Consider the following 13,919-nt stretch of genomic DNA (forward strand, 5'->3'; position numbering starts at 1 on the left):
ACAAGGAACGACTGGAAAATTAGGAAGTATATGATGGACAAGTATAACATGGACAAACTAAAGAGCCACTCAATCCGGTGAAATTGCCTCCTACTCTAAAAGATGAATCTTCTTATTGCAGTTTACTGTCACTAAAATAACATATAGGCCTAAGTGCAGAGTTATCTGGAGGTCTGTCTACATACAGGACCTCTTTAAAGTCGGTGTGTCCCGTTTCCATGTGATTGGCCAGACGTTAAATTGAACCTGCCTTCCGGAACCAGTAGGCTAATGCATTTTTCTCCAATATTTCCGTAACCATGGCTATAGCGCACGTCGCAACGGAGTATGTGTTTTCCGATTTTTTATTAAAGGAACCGAATGAATCAGTTTATAAGGGGGTACGTTTGGAACTGGCCGCGGATAAACTCGTCACTTTTATTGCGGTGGGACTCCCTCTCTTGCTAATTTCTCTAGCCTTTGCCCAAGAAGTGTCAGTGGGTGAGTCCAGACCATTGTTTAAGCGTCGGCTCCGTTATTTGCACTATACCTAAGCGGGACGGCAAACCCAACGATTTATCTGTAGCATAAACATTTCATTTCTGTCCAGTTTATTCACTTTACCCCGCTTATATATTGTCGGGACAGCTGGTAAAAGCATGACAGGGCACTTTGTAACGGTGGGGCCAAGGAGCATAGAATTTTTATTATTTTTAAAAATTTCCGTTGCAATGCGATGTGCTTATCTGCTTGTGCGCCTTGAAGGCTGAAGAAGACTGTTTTTTTTTTGTTTGTTTGTTTTTTTACAGAAGCTATGGGGATTTGAAAATCGCAGGGATTCCATGAGGGGGATTTATAATCTCGTTTCTCTTGTATTGCTCATCTTAAAATCGTTAGTCATAAATAGACCAGCAAATTTTTTTTTTTTTTGCTAATTTCCAGCTACACTCCTTGTTGCGCCTTCTGACTGTTTCGAATCCAAATTCGAGCAGGAGTGGTTTCATCGACTACCTTTGTCACTACTGATGAAACAAAGAGACCGTCGGAGTACAGGAGCATACAGACATGAGCGCGCCCCCGTTAGAATCCGTGCACGATTCAAAAAGCGTGATCTCATAGTCGGGGTGTTAAAGACATCCCGGCAGATTTCCCTCCTGGAATTTGGTGTCAAGTGTTTTAAGGTAGACCTCTATTTGCGTTTTAGGTCGTTTGTGCAGCATTGCGTCTCTAAAGCAGAAGCGTTCTTTGTAAGAGTTGTATCAGACTGAAAGAACAGAGATGTGCGCTTTAACAACGATGACAACCATACACGGTATGTCTCGTCTTCACTTGTCCGGGCGAGGCGTCAGCCGTTTGTAAACGCAACATCCCCCAAATGAGAACCAGGGTAGCTCATTCGCTGTAATATACGTGAATACATGTTGTTTAATCTCCACAGTATAAGAACTCCGTATTACATAATATCATTGCTTGCATTCATAACACCGTTTTAAAATAACAAACAGTTAAAGAGCCATAGGAATCTAAGTGATACTCTAGGTCCCGTTTCAAGAAATGTAGTTTGGCTCTGGAATAGTTTTACAGAACTCAAAAGAGCAGCGTAGCGTCTATGTGCTTCACCAAACTGCTTTGACAGCATTGCAAATAGCTAGAAAATATTTTCTGAAGGAAACATTCTTCAACGACAAAAACCACTACCTGTAGAAAGTGCAATTTGTACTTTATTTGCCATTTTATGGTTAAATGCTAAACACGTTTCAGTAAATAATGCTCTCTAGTGAGCCGTGAAACATTCTGACTTCAGATAAACAATTAGCATTATTTTAATTATATTAAAAATGCAATTGTATAGTATCATGTCCATGAATCGTATGCGTGTATAAGTGTGTGTGTGTGTGTGTGTGTGTGTGTGTGAGAGAGAGAGAGAGAGAGAGAGAGAGAGAGAGGCACTGTGCACCATATGGTGTATAAGGAAAATCAGTCTACTCACAATTCTCTATAATGACAAAGCAAAAACAGGTTTTCTGAATGTTTTATAAATGTATTAAAAAATAAAAAAATGACACATTTAATTTACATGAGTATTTCAGAGTGTTGCATTACTACTTGGTTAAATCATCTTTAGTACCACTCAAGTCTGGGAATGAGCATACAGGATTTTCTCTTGGCACATTCATTCAAGCTGAGCCAGGCTGGATGAGGGGTGTCCGTGCACAGCCTTCCTGACTACTGGCAGAAAAACATCACCACAGCACGATACTGCCACCACTGTGTTTGCGTGTAGGAATGGTTTAAGGATACTGCCACCACTGTGTTTGGCTGTATGGATGGTTTAACGATACTGCCACCACAGTGTTTGGCTGTAGGGGTGGTGTTAATGATACTTCCCCCACAGTGTTTGGCTGTAGGCATGGTGTTAATGATACTGCCCCCACAGTGTTTGGCTGTAGGGATGGTGTTAATGATACTGCCCCCACAGTGTTTGGCTGTAGGGATGGTGGTAATGATACTGCCCCCACAGTGTTTGGCTGTAGGGATGGTGTTAATGATACTGCCCCCACAGTGTTTGGCTATAGGGATGGTGGTAATGATACTGCCCCCACAGTGTTTGGCTGTAGGGATGGTGGTAATGATACTGCCCCCACAGTGTTTGGCTGTAGGGATGGTGTTAATGATACTGCCCCCACAGTGTTTGGCTGTAGGGGTGGTGTTAATGATACTTCCCCTACAGTGTTTGGCTGTAGGGATGGTGTTAATGATACTGCCCCCACAGTGTTTGGCTGTAGGGATGGTGTTAATGATACTGCCCCCACAGTGTTTGGCTATAGGGATGGTGTTAACAAGGTGATGCTTGTTCTCTGCCCTTTTGCTATCAGGTACCCAGATCAGCTGTTTCCCACCCAGTAACTTCACCCTGCGACAGGCTGCATACACAGACTCCTTCTGCTGGGTCGCTGTGGAGGGTCAAACTACAGAGGATGGCTCTCCCCTGTGGCTTCATAAGGTAACGCAATGTCTCACACACACACACACACACACACACAGACACACACACACACACACACACACACACACACACACACACACACACACACGTGCAAAGGAAACTATGTCTACACTGAAATTTTTCTCTCTTCCTTTCCTTTCTCTTTCTTCTTCTCTTTCTCTTTGCCTTCCTGTTCCTCTCACTTTCCTTTTTCTCATCTACCCTCTACATTACATTTACATTTGCAATGTAAATTTGCAATGTAAATGTAAATGTACATGTATATGTATATGTATATGTACATTTGCAATGTAAATGTACATGTATATGTATATCTACCTCTTCTGTTTCTCTCTGTCCTTCTCCCCCTCATCCTTTCCCTCTCTCTCTCTGTCTCCCTCACTGCTTTTCGCCCTACCTTACTTTCTCTCGCTCCCTCTCCTCTCTCACCCACTTTACCCCCTCTCTCCCTCCCTCTCCCTCCCTCTCTCTCTCCCTCCCTCTCCCTCTCCCTCCCTCTCCCTCCCTCCCTCTCCCTCCCTCTCTCTCTCTCCCTCCCTCTCCCTCTCCCTCCCTCTCCCTCCCTCTCTCTCTCTCCCTCCCTCTCTCCCTCTCTCTCCTTCCCTCTCTGCCTCCCTCTCCCTCCCACTCTCTCTCTCCCTCCCTCTCTGCCTCCCTCTCTGCCTCCCTCTCTCTCCCTCCCTCTCTCTCCCTCCCTCTCTCTCTCTCTGCAGTTCTTCCCCTACGTGCTCCTCTTGCTGGCTGTGCTCATGTACACTCCTGTTCTCTTCTGGCGCTTCACCGCTGCGCCCCAACTCTCCTCTGACCTCGGCTTCATCATGGAGGAGCTGGACCGCTGCTACAACCGTGCCATCCGCCAGGCCAAGAGCCTGGCCTCCCCCCCACGCAGTGCTAGGGATGTCCCCGAGGACTCCCACAGGTACTGGTTTTGGAACCAAAAAAAACCCGAACACGTCTGTGTGTGTGTGACACTCATTGTGATGAACTTTGGACTGTCTGTGGGCCAGGCTGTCTGTACAGGCTGTTAAGCCTGTTCTTTCTGTTGACACTGAAATCCAAGAGTGAAAACATTACAATTTGATGGCTGGAACAGACCATGCTTTGTGATTCTCTTATGAATGACTCAATAGGACCTTATACACCTGTGTGTACATGTGCATGTGTGTGTGCATGTGTTTGTGTATGTATGTGTGTGTGTGCGTGTGTGTGTGTGTGTATGCGTGCACGTGTGTGTGGTAGCGGTCTGGAGTTGGCAGAGAGCTGCTTTAAGCCTCCTCTAGTGGAGCAGTACCTGTGGACCAAGCAGAGCGTTTGGACGCTGGCACTGAAGTACCTGCTGTGTCGAGCTCTCACTCTGCTCACCTTACTGCTGGCCTGCCTCTACCTGACCTACTACATCTGCATGGTGTCGCCCAGCGACCAGTTCTCCTGCATCCTGCACACAGGTGTGTGTGTGCACAAAAAAAATGCAGCCTTTATTTGAAAATCTAGCAGAGCTAAATTAATTTATTTTTGTTACTGAGGCTAAGGTTAGAGTTAGGTTTAAGTATAGGTTTAGATTTAAATGTAGCTACTCTGAGACAGATATAAAGACCCTGCAAATGCAGTATTATCATTTATCATAAATGTAGAATTACAGTACAAAACCAATAAAGTGAAAAACAATAAAATGCACAAACATATTCTTGGTTTTCTCTTGTTATCAGGTGTGCTGATCATTTAGAGTATGCCCTAATCTGTGCGCATGTGTGTGTGCACGTGTGTGTGCATGCCTGTGTGTGTGTATGTATATGTGTATGCATATGTGCGCAAGTGCATGCGTGTGTGTGTGTGTGTGTGTGTGTGTATGTACATGTGTATTTGTACGTGTGTGTGTATGAGTGTGAGTGTGTATGTGTTTTGTGTGTGTGTCTTTCCTGTGCTCAGGTGCTCTCCTGAATGACAGTGCTCCACCTGTAGTGCAGTGTAAGCTGGTGGCTGTGGGCGTGTTCCGCTTGCTCAGCTGCATTAACGTGGGTGTGTACTTGCTGTTGATACCTGCTGTCATATACTCCGCCCTGTTGCCTGGACGTCACCGCAAGGAAATCCGTTTGCTCCGCCCATACCGTCTACTGCCCGCATTTGGCCACGCCCAAGGGTTGCAGTTGGCTACCCATCGCTATGATGACCTGAGTATCTATCTGCTCTTTCTGGAGGAGAACCTGAGTGAGCTGAAGAGCTACAAGTGTCTGCAGGTGTGTGTGTGTGTGTGAATGAAATATTTGTTGACTGTCTCAGTTGTTAGTTTTTGTGTATGTGTGAGTTTTCTTAAGATTACATTTGTATGTTACATTTTAATGACAATTTGCAGGTATTAGAGTTACTGACAGAGGTAGAGAGCAAAACCTTGGACATGTCATGTCTCCTGAGGACACTTGGACAAGTGAAGACTGATCTGGTGGACAGGAAACTCCCTCCCACCATAGATGGCAATAGCCAATCAGCTCATGAGAAGCAGGGAGCAGAATCTGCTGTGTTCAAGGGTATGTGTGGCATGTGTGATCTCAGTGCTGAAAAGCAACCAACTGGACCAAAAGCTGAACTGATAAAACCTTAAATGTTACAGTGTGGATGTCAATACAGTGGTAACTGCAGCTCTCATAGGCTACAGTGTGGTGGTCACTGCAGTTCTCATAGGTTATGGGTTCAAATCCCAGCAGAGACCTTTTTACTTAAGTAAAGCAGTGAAATGTGTTTCTATACATAATTATTTTACATTACTATACCAAATTATTTGCTATTATTACATACATCTTTAATATTCCTTTGTTGGTATTATATTAGAATATTATAAATATATACATTAATATTTCTATGTTGATTTTGAAATTCATGCATATGAATGTTCCTGAAAGCAGAGTAATGTGTTTCAGTGTACACAGCATGGCTTTGCGTGATTTTGTCCTCTAGATGTCTCCACTCAGCTGCTGCAGGATGGACCAGAGAAAGAGACCCAGTGCAGCTGTAGGAAGGTTGTGAGACAGAGAGTGTTGTGAAGTTCACTGTGTGTGTGTTCTGAAGTTCATTGTGTGTGAGAGAGTGTGTTTGAGTGTGTACGCATATATGCGTATATGTGTGGTTTGCTACCTTTACTGTGCTCTCTTGGATCAGAGTGTCCTCAAGTTCTTCTGGCAGTGTGTGTGTGTGTGTGTGTGTGTGTGTGTGTGTGTGTGTGTGTGTGTGTGCATAAACTGTGACAAACAATAAAAAGCCATATAGCATAGTATCTCCTCTTTGAAAAAGATTATCACTCATATCAATAATCATATAGATTAATAATCATATAGATTAAAATAATCATATAGATTAACAGAACCCACAGTGATGCTCTTATTTTAACATAGCATGAGTTAACAGAGTGAGTGCAAAGTCCAACCTCAGACAGGTTGTTTACTCGAGAAATCCCCGAAAGTAGCAGTTAAATGTCTACTATATTTACATTTACCATATGTCATTAGACATACATTGACAGACTTTAAATGAAAAGCAATTTAACCTCAGTGGATATAACAGCATGGTGTGTGTGCATGTATTCAGGTACATTCCAGGGGTAATAAATAGATACGGCATTCAACGTAATAGTTAAATAACTAATCATCATTTGTGAGTGTAATAAATGGTAAGTTTACATGGGGCTGAGTGTTACCTGAACTGTGTTGGGTAAGAAAGCATTTACTAGTCACCACTGATACAAACTAATTCCCCATCCGCCAAGACTGTTTGGCACTGTAGATACCCCCACCCCCCCACCCCAACATCTAATTTTAACACTTGTCCCTAAAGAGTCCTGTGCACGTGCCTGTATGTGTTACATTAATATAAGAATGTAAATAAAACATTGCAGGTATATAAACTGCAGAAACATTTCAGGGCTTTTAAAGTTTTCCCACACTAAATTCAGAGCCAGACAGAGGAGAACAAATGCATACATCAGGAATGAGGTGTAGGAGAAGTAGCAGAAATATAAATAAAGGAGTGTATCACTGTAAATTAAAGGAAGGCATTAGACTAATGGTTTGTTTACATGGAATAATTGTATAATTATATTGTAATTATGTAATTATATATTTCTGAGGTAATTAATTCTGAAAGTGGAAGGATCTAATGAGTAATGTAAATCAATTCTTTTCTCTGAATTATTGTTCATGTTCTTTGAAATAAACTTTTTTCTGTTCTTTTTTAAACTGACTTGCTTGACTGTCCTTAGTAGGCAAAGTTTCAGAATAATCAGACTAAGTAGCTTTTCTGAAGCAAATGCAAGTCTCCACCTTAAAGATGTAATGAAACTAAGGAAACATTACTGAACAAAATGTGCACTGACATCAACTAAACAAAGCCATTATAACTGTAATGACAATGATCAAACAAACAAAAAAGGCTTAAATAAGGAAGAACATAATGACACAACCGACACTAATCCTACTGTGCCACACCAATCCTAAAGCACAGGATAGACCCTATTAACACAGCCTCAGCTCATCCAGGTCAGGATCCTGTTGGCTTGGGAGGAAGGCACATCTCCCTCAAGTAGAGGAAGGCTTGTCTCCCTCACGTTCTGGCTCCCACACTGCCTCTAATGATGAAGCAGGAACCAATCGCCTAGCAGAGATGGAAACAATCTAGAAAATCCCTAGGGAACTGCAGGGAAAAATCCATAGTCCTGGAAGAACTCCAGGCTTTCCTAGCCTGCACATAGAGCTCTGGGGCTGAACAAGCCCCCAGCGAGCTCAGATGAACATTGAAGAGCCAACATAACAAGCAGATGTGAAGATGGAAAAAGAAAACAAAAATGAAGGCCACCGCTTCCAAAAACATCATTCTGTCACGAGTGAAGAACGTGCAGGAAATGAAGGAGGAAGCAAATCTGAGTCTTCAACTGAACAGTTTAATGAAACGAATGAAAATGACATGGAACATGAAAGTACACTAACGATCACAGTAGAAAGCCAATGTAACATTCAATGTCCAACAACATACATGAAAACAAAAAAGGGCTTACAAAACGATAAAAATAACAACCCTGTGGTGGTGAGGCGGCTGAGGCATGACACACACCATCTGAGGGAGGCGTGGCAACAAATCAAAACAGAGAGAACATGTGGAACAAAGGGCAAAACGTAGACACAAAGCCACATGGAATCCACATGCAATGTCACTGCTTTCATATTATATCATTTTTAATAAGTCATTAAATTGCTTTGACATCCTGGAAGAGACAACTCCCATCAAGATATATATTTAATCAGTGGATAAAGGTGATCAGTCCAAATTACTCTGGATTGATTTTCAGTGATTCTTCCATCTAAGAACAAATAACCCTCAGAAGCATAACAGTGCCACTGTAATGCCTCACTATACTGTTGATATAACAGTCTCACTGTAATGCCTCACTGTAATGCAGATATAACAGTGTCAGTGTAATGCCTCACTTTAATGCAGATATAGACCTGCACTGTTTAGTGTGAATCAATGAGCAAGAAAAAGGAACCTCTTGTGCAAAACACAATGAACAAATCTGAAAGGATACCATTAACGAGATGCAGGTGTGACCAATTTGGATGATCCGCTGCATCACCTGAGCTCTTTGCCCTGCAGATGATGATCAGACACAACCCGACAGCCCAGCCTTCTGAACTTTCACTCAGCAAGGCATAGAGCTAATGCGGAAATCTTTAACACCAAAATTACAAACTGAAAAAAACTGCTTTCTTGCAATGTTTTATTTATTTGTATTTTTTTTTGTCTTGCAATGTGCTCTCTTAAAATTCTAAATTGACTGAATATGCCTGGTTTTCTTATATACAGGCATTGTTTAGTGGTCTTTCTTAATCCAGTCCAGATTAAGATGGGCAGTCCAGATTTTGTCTCTAGGAAAAAACTAGCAAAATATCACGTCTTCAGTGTTCTTGATTGCTTAGCACCTCTCAAGCTGATTAGAAGCCCAGTATCTTATATTGGCAATGCAGAGACTTGCAAAGCTACTGTTATTGTAACTGATCTGTTCTATTAGGCTCTGCTAAACGATTTCTGCATCTGCTTAAAACTGAAATTTTCACATTCATACTTTGTCCATGGACTTACATTTTAAATAACATGTAAAGTTTATTCACAATAATTTACCTAATATGCAAACACACTTGTTTATCTGAAACGTGCTAAACATTTGAACTCCTCCAGCGCTGCTTCGTCAGGCTACGATAGATTTGATTGCGCTCGAGGACAGTGCTGCTTCATGTCTGTTATTTCTGTGCCTGCGCGCGAGGGTGCTGCACGCATCCTGTACGCCTACATTCCTTTGTGTCACACTCATGTTGCCAGTGTGGAGCCGCGTTTAGCTAAATTCTCTACTCAAGGAGGATTTAAGCATTGGTTTACTCATGAGTTTAATAAAAAAACAAAAAACAAAAAGCAATTAGGCGGAGGTTTTAGGAAGTACATACATCAATTTAATCGTGCTTAGCAACTTTTAAATCCTTATATGAAAATGATTTGATATAATTAATGTTTAAAAATAAGAAGTTTATTTTACTAAATATTTTACTGGAAGCAAAGGAGAAGTTAATGCTTTACTTGTATAACTGAAAACGTCAGTTTTTCTTCCGTTGTGCTTCCTACTAATTGCATTTTACACGGGGATTGTACACGGGAATCTGGCAACCTACTGAATAACGGGTTTTCACTTTCCGTTTCAACAGCCTTTGTTTATTTTTACATCTCTGAAAGACTAGCGTTTCTTTACGGTATAACTTGATTATTAACATGTGGAAAAATCAGCGATAAACTAATACCACATAATGGGTAGGTATTCATGATTTATTCCCATTTACGCATGGTACGCGTCTTCACCGGTTTCCTTTTTTTAAATTTTTCTTTCTTCCTGGTCTCATCTACATGACAAGTAGGCCCAAAGGCGTTTTGCTTTTAAACACCTATCTATAACAGAGAGATGACAAAGATGAAAGATTTGTTACTTATAATAAGTCGCTGCTAACGTTGATAGGCGAAGTTACAGACTAATGAGCTTTTCTGTAGCCACCACTTGGTCGCGAATCTCTCATTAATCTTGTGACCTGAGGTGCCGAATTTAAACACACACACACACACACACACACACACACACACACACACACACACACACACACAGGTTAGATCAATGTAAATTAGCGCGGTGCCTCCAAAAATTCGACTATGTTGATAGCAATAAAACCTTTTAAACACCTCGTGCTTAGTGACCCGAATGATTCACATCATAGTGAATCGACACTTTTAATAATAAAAAAGCACATATATGAGAAAACAGCTAACGTAACAATCAATAATAAATGGTCAATACAATTAATACAAACATGAACCAGAGTTTAGCTGTGTCCAGTTTAGCGCGTGGGTGTTCACAAGGGTCAGTGTTACAACCCGCTGACGCCCAAACGTTGCTGCGCGTGAGTAGAAGACCGGATGAAGTGTTTGAGACACGCGGAGCAGGTTGGCCGATACTCAGTCCCTGATCCGTATAGAGATCAGCCGTAGCGTCCAACGAGAAGCTACTCGCGTCTCCTCTCAGCTCCTCACACGACACAAGTGCGATGATGTTTGTTAAGACTCTGGTCCTCCTTGTCCATCCACACGAGCAGCAGCGTGGAGGATTCAGTCCTCTTCGCTTAGAAGCAGCCAGTTCAGTGGTGCAGCCTGGAGCTGGAGCTCTTCAACCGAATATGGCTAACTTTCGTCTCAGAACCGAAACAGACAATACACTTTTACGCTAACAAACACCGTTAGACTCTAGAGAAAAAAATGGGAAAACGGTTACAGTTTGGGCCTATATACAGTGTATATTAAGTCTCCAAACAACCGAAACTTTAGGGGAAAATTTCCGCTCTCTCTCGCTCTCGGAACATTCCAGCCCAAAACCTTCCCGATATCATCGGGAACCTATTGCATACCCCAAACACTGATAACGTGTACTGTGTTTATCTTATCAGGTTGCCTGTAGGAATGCTACTGTGAAAAATGAATATTTCTGCAAAGAATGTTTATATATTCCAGTGACCTTCCAATCCCCCCAATACATCTCTGGTTCCCCGATTAAATTAGACGACTCACAGTTCATATTTTAACAACGTGTTTAAAGCAGTATCGTCTATCATCTACCATCTAATTCTTGCATATTGATCATATTTAAATTAAGGCTATTAGCTTATATTGAGCTGTTTAACCAGGTCTAGCTAACAGGCTTTGACTATATAAGGCGGGAGCCAAACGTGGGAAAGTAAATTACTATTGGAAATTTTAAAAATGTCAGTGTATCTATTATATAAAAACTTCTAGCTGACCTAATAAATAAAATTAGCTAAGGGTAGCTGGCGCATATTGTTATAATCTCTCATTGCTTGTTACATTGAGAATAAAAGTGTCCAATAAAAACTATTAATTAAAAATGTTAATGTTAAAACCTAATTAAAAATACAAACTTAACCAATTATCATCCACAATGTCCCCAGTAAGTGTCAGGAAAGATGTTGCTTTAAGATTTAGATGGCTGGTAAATCCAGAGGTGTATTGAGCCCAATTTTCAAATGAATTTGCAGTGAAATGCCTGCTTCAAATATGAACCATTTTGATTTGGTCTTGTTTTCTGGAATAAAACGTAGAGTAACCTTTCTCCTGCTTGCATCCAAAAACTGAGCATTTGTATGTATGTGTCATCTCTTTTACTGGAGTAGACCGGTGTGGAGAGACTGAAGTTTGGGAGGGTCAGTTGATTTCAGAGTTCATGTATATGCAATATAAGGTATCTTATAATTTGCTATAGCTAATTAGTGTTATCTGTTATGTCAAACAACACCAAGTAAAGTGTAATTTCTAAATGAAAATTAGGACCCAGTAAATAAATTATTTTTCTGAGGTTATTTTAGGTAGTAGTAGGCTCAGGTAGTAGTAGGCTCAGTGGTTAAGGCACTTGTCTAGTAATCAGAAGGTTGCCAGTTCAAGCCCCACCACTGTTGGGCCCCTAAGCAATGCCCTTAACCCTCAGTTGCTGAAGTTGTGTTTAATCAGATCTGTAAGATGCTTTGCAAAAAAGTCTCAGCTAAATACAGCAAATTATTCATTCACTACAGTGTGGGTAAATGTTGAGCAGAAGTATAAAGATAATCACATAATGTAAGAAAGTTATGAGGAAAAATACCATGCAGGGCTTTTAAACAGAGGAGGGACCAAACTTTAATGTGTGTGTGTCGGGGTGCATGTGTATGTGTTGGGGGGCGTTAAGTACTGGAGAAAGTGTATTGGGACATTCATCTGGTATATAAGTACTGAAGAAAGTGTTTTGTTCTTTCTCTGTAGAGAGGAGATGAATATGGCTTCAGCTTTCCTCCCTTCCTACCAGGAGCACATAGTAGCCAGACACATTTGGAAGATGGGGAATTTGGTCAATCAGACTGTAAATGACTATAACACTGAGCGTATTGGTGCTGGCAGGGGTTACAGCTGCTCTACAGGGCATCGGACCCCAGACAGGAGTGGCATACGTTACATATGGTTGGCCAGCTAATAACGTTATGAATGACTTTTCAAGTGTGTGTTCAGAATGAAAATTTATGGAAACTGCGGAAGCTGGTGTAGCTTCTGTCCTTAGTGTTGCACAGTGAAGTGTGGACAATGATGCAGCTCCTGTCAGTGGTCTGATGTCCTTGAAGGCACAGAAAACAAAAATAAAAAAAGGAATGAGGGAGAGAGAAAAAGAAAAATAAGGCTTCAGACTTGGCAGTCTCGATTTTGTATCACATTACTCTTTATTTTTACAGGTGTAATTACCTGTGCTGTTCCCCCATTCACATAAACATGTATGCGAAAGATCAATTGTCTATTATAATAAATAGAACCAAGAAATAATTATAAAATAATAAATTTTATAAATACCTTTAAAATAAGATTTCTATCTGTGTTCTATAATTCTTTTGTGAGAATATATTATATACTATACCTAACTTCACACTCCTAATGAATTTTTTCTTTGGTTTTAGAGGTTCACAATGAATGCGAAATATTTAAAATTCTCAACGAGAACAGTGGTGATGACACTCAGGTCACAGAGCTGCTGGAGAAGATAGAGGAGATGGTAGCAGCTAACAGTGGCTACTATTTTAAAAAGGACAGAAAGATTCTACAGGAGATGGAAGAAAGGAAGAGAGCAAAACAGAGGAGGATGGAGGTACAGAAACTGAGAGAGTTCAGCAGAGCAGTGATGGGTAAGTTTGCTTGCCTGATGGGATGTAGGCTGTTCTGTTTTTTTCGGGTAACCTCTCTCTGTTTACTCACTTAGTGTCTGGTGTGTGTTTGGAGTGTCAGATTTACCACTGAAATACACAAAAGAATCTGTCACAACCATGCATGACATTAGTAAAAATAGCTTATGTAATACATCGCTCACAAAACTATTCCCCTAAACAACTGAATCACAGCTCCACAGGGGTTTTTTTTAATGAAAAATATATCAGATTGTTATCGATATTAGGTGTCATTCAAATGCATGTTATTGGTATCGGATCGGTACAGAAAAACTGGTATTGTGCCATCTTTAGTAAATAATTTTGTCCATTTGATAGAATCAGCACTTTTACGTTCCATACTAATTGCCATTTGACAGACTGGACATGCAAAATGAATTAACTTTGAACTGAAACCTTGAAGAAGAGAAGGCGTACAATCTAAATGTACTGTAAAAACCAAAATGATCTTCCTTTTAACATGGCATTTTATTTTGCATGCAAAATAATTGAATTACTTTATTTATTTAATCATAAAGACACATGAAAGGCATATTTAGGGACGAATCTTCACTCTTGTGTCTGAGAGTTGTACACTCAGACATCATTTACACACTTCCACCTTCAACTGA

General features: G+C 40.9%; 2 protein-coding genes across 3 annotated transcripts in view; both read left to right on the forward strand.

Moving 5' to 3' along the window:
• Window positions 1–66: 66 nt before the first annotated feature.
• On the forward strand, window positions 67–7,209 carry panx1b (pannexin 1b). Of its 2 annotated transcripts, none has more exons than XM_027032215.3 (7): window positions 67–480; window positions 2,856–2,983; window positions 3,700–3,905; window positions 4,226–4,431; window positions 4,913–5,220; window positions 5,337–5,508; window positions 5,936–7,209. In XM_027032215.3, exons 1-7 carry the CDS (start codon window positions 300–302, stop codon window positions 6,019–6,021), a joined length of 1,287 nt encoding a protein of 428 aa, XP_026888016.2. In that variant the 5' UTR covers window positions 67–299; the 3' UTR covers window positions 6,022–7,209. The 2 variants fall into 2 exon arrangements, with proteins under 2 accessions (XP_026888016.2, XP_081575873.1); XM_081719747.1 differs by lacking the exon at window positions 67–480 and adding an exon at window positions 487–1,291.
• A 2,195-nt stretch (window positions 7,210–9,404) lies between these two features.
• Window positions 9,405–13,919, forward strand: part of LOC113591426 (uncharacterized) — a 43,897-nt gene continuing 39,382 nt past the window's right edge. Inside the window, exons 1-2 of the mRNA XM_035527570.2 lie at window positions 9,405–9,823; window positions 13,045–13,269. Coding sequence (XP_035383463.2) covers window positions 9,820–9,823; window positions 13,045–13,269 — 229 coding nt within the window. The 5' untranslated portion in view covers window positions 9,405–9,819. The remainder of the gene's footprint in view (window positions 9,824–13,044; window positions 13,270–13,919) is intronic.

This window comes from Electrophorus electricus, chromosome 8 (assembly GCF_041902795.1).
Source record: "Electrophorus electricus isolate QZ-2024a chromosome 8, ASM4190279v1, whole genome shotgun sequence".
NCBI classification, from domain to species: domain Eukaryota; kingdom Metazoa; phylum Chordata; class Actinopteri; order Gymnotiformes; family Gymnotidae; genus Electrophorus; species Electrophorus electricus.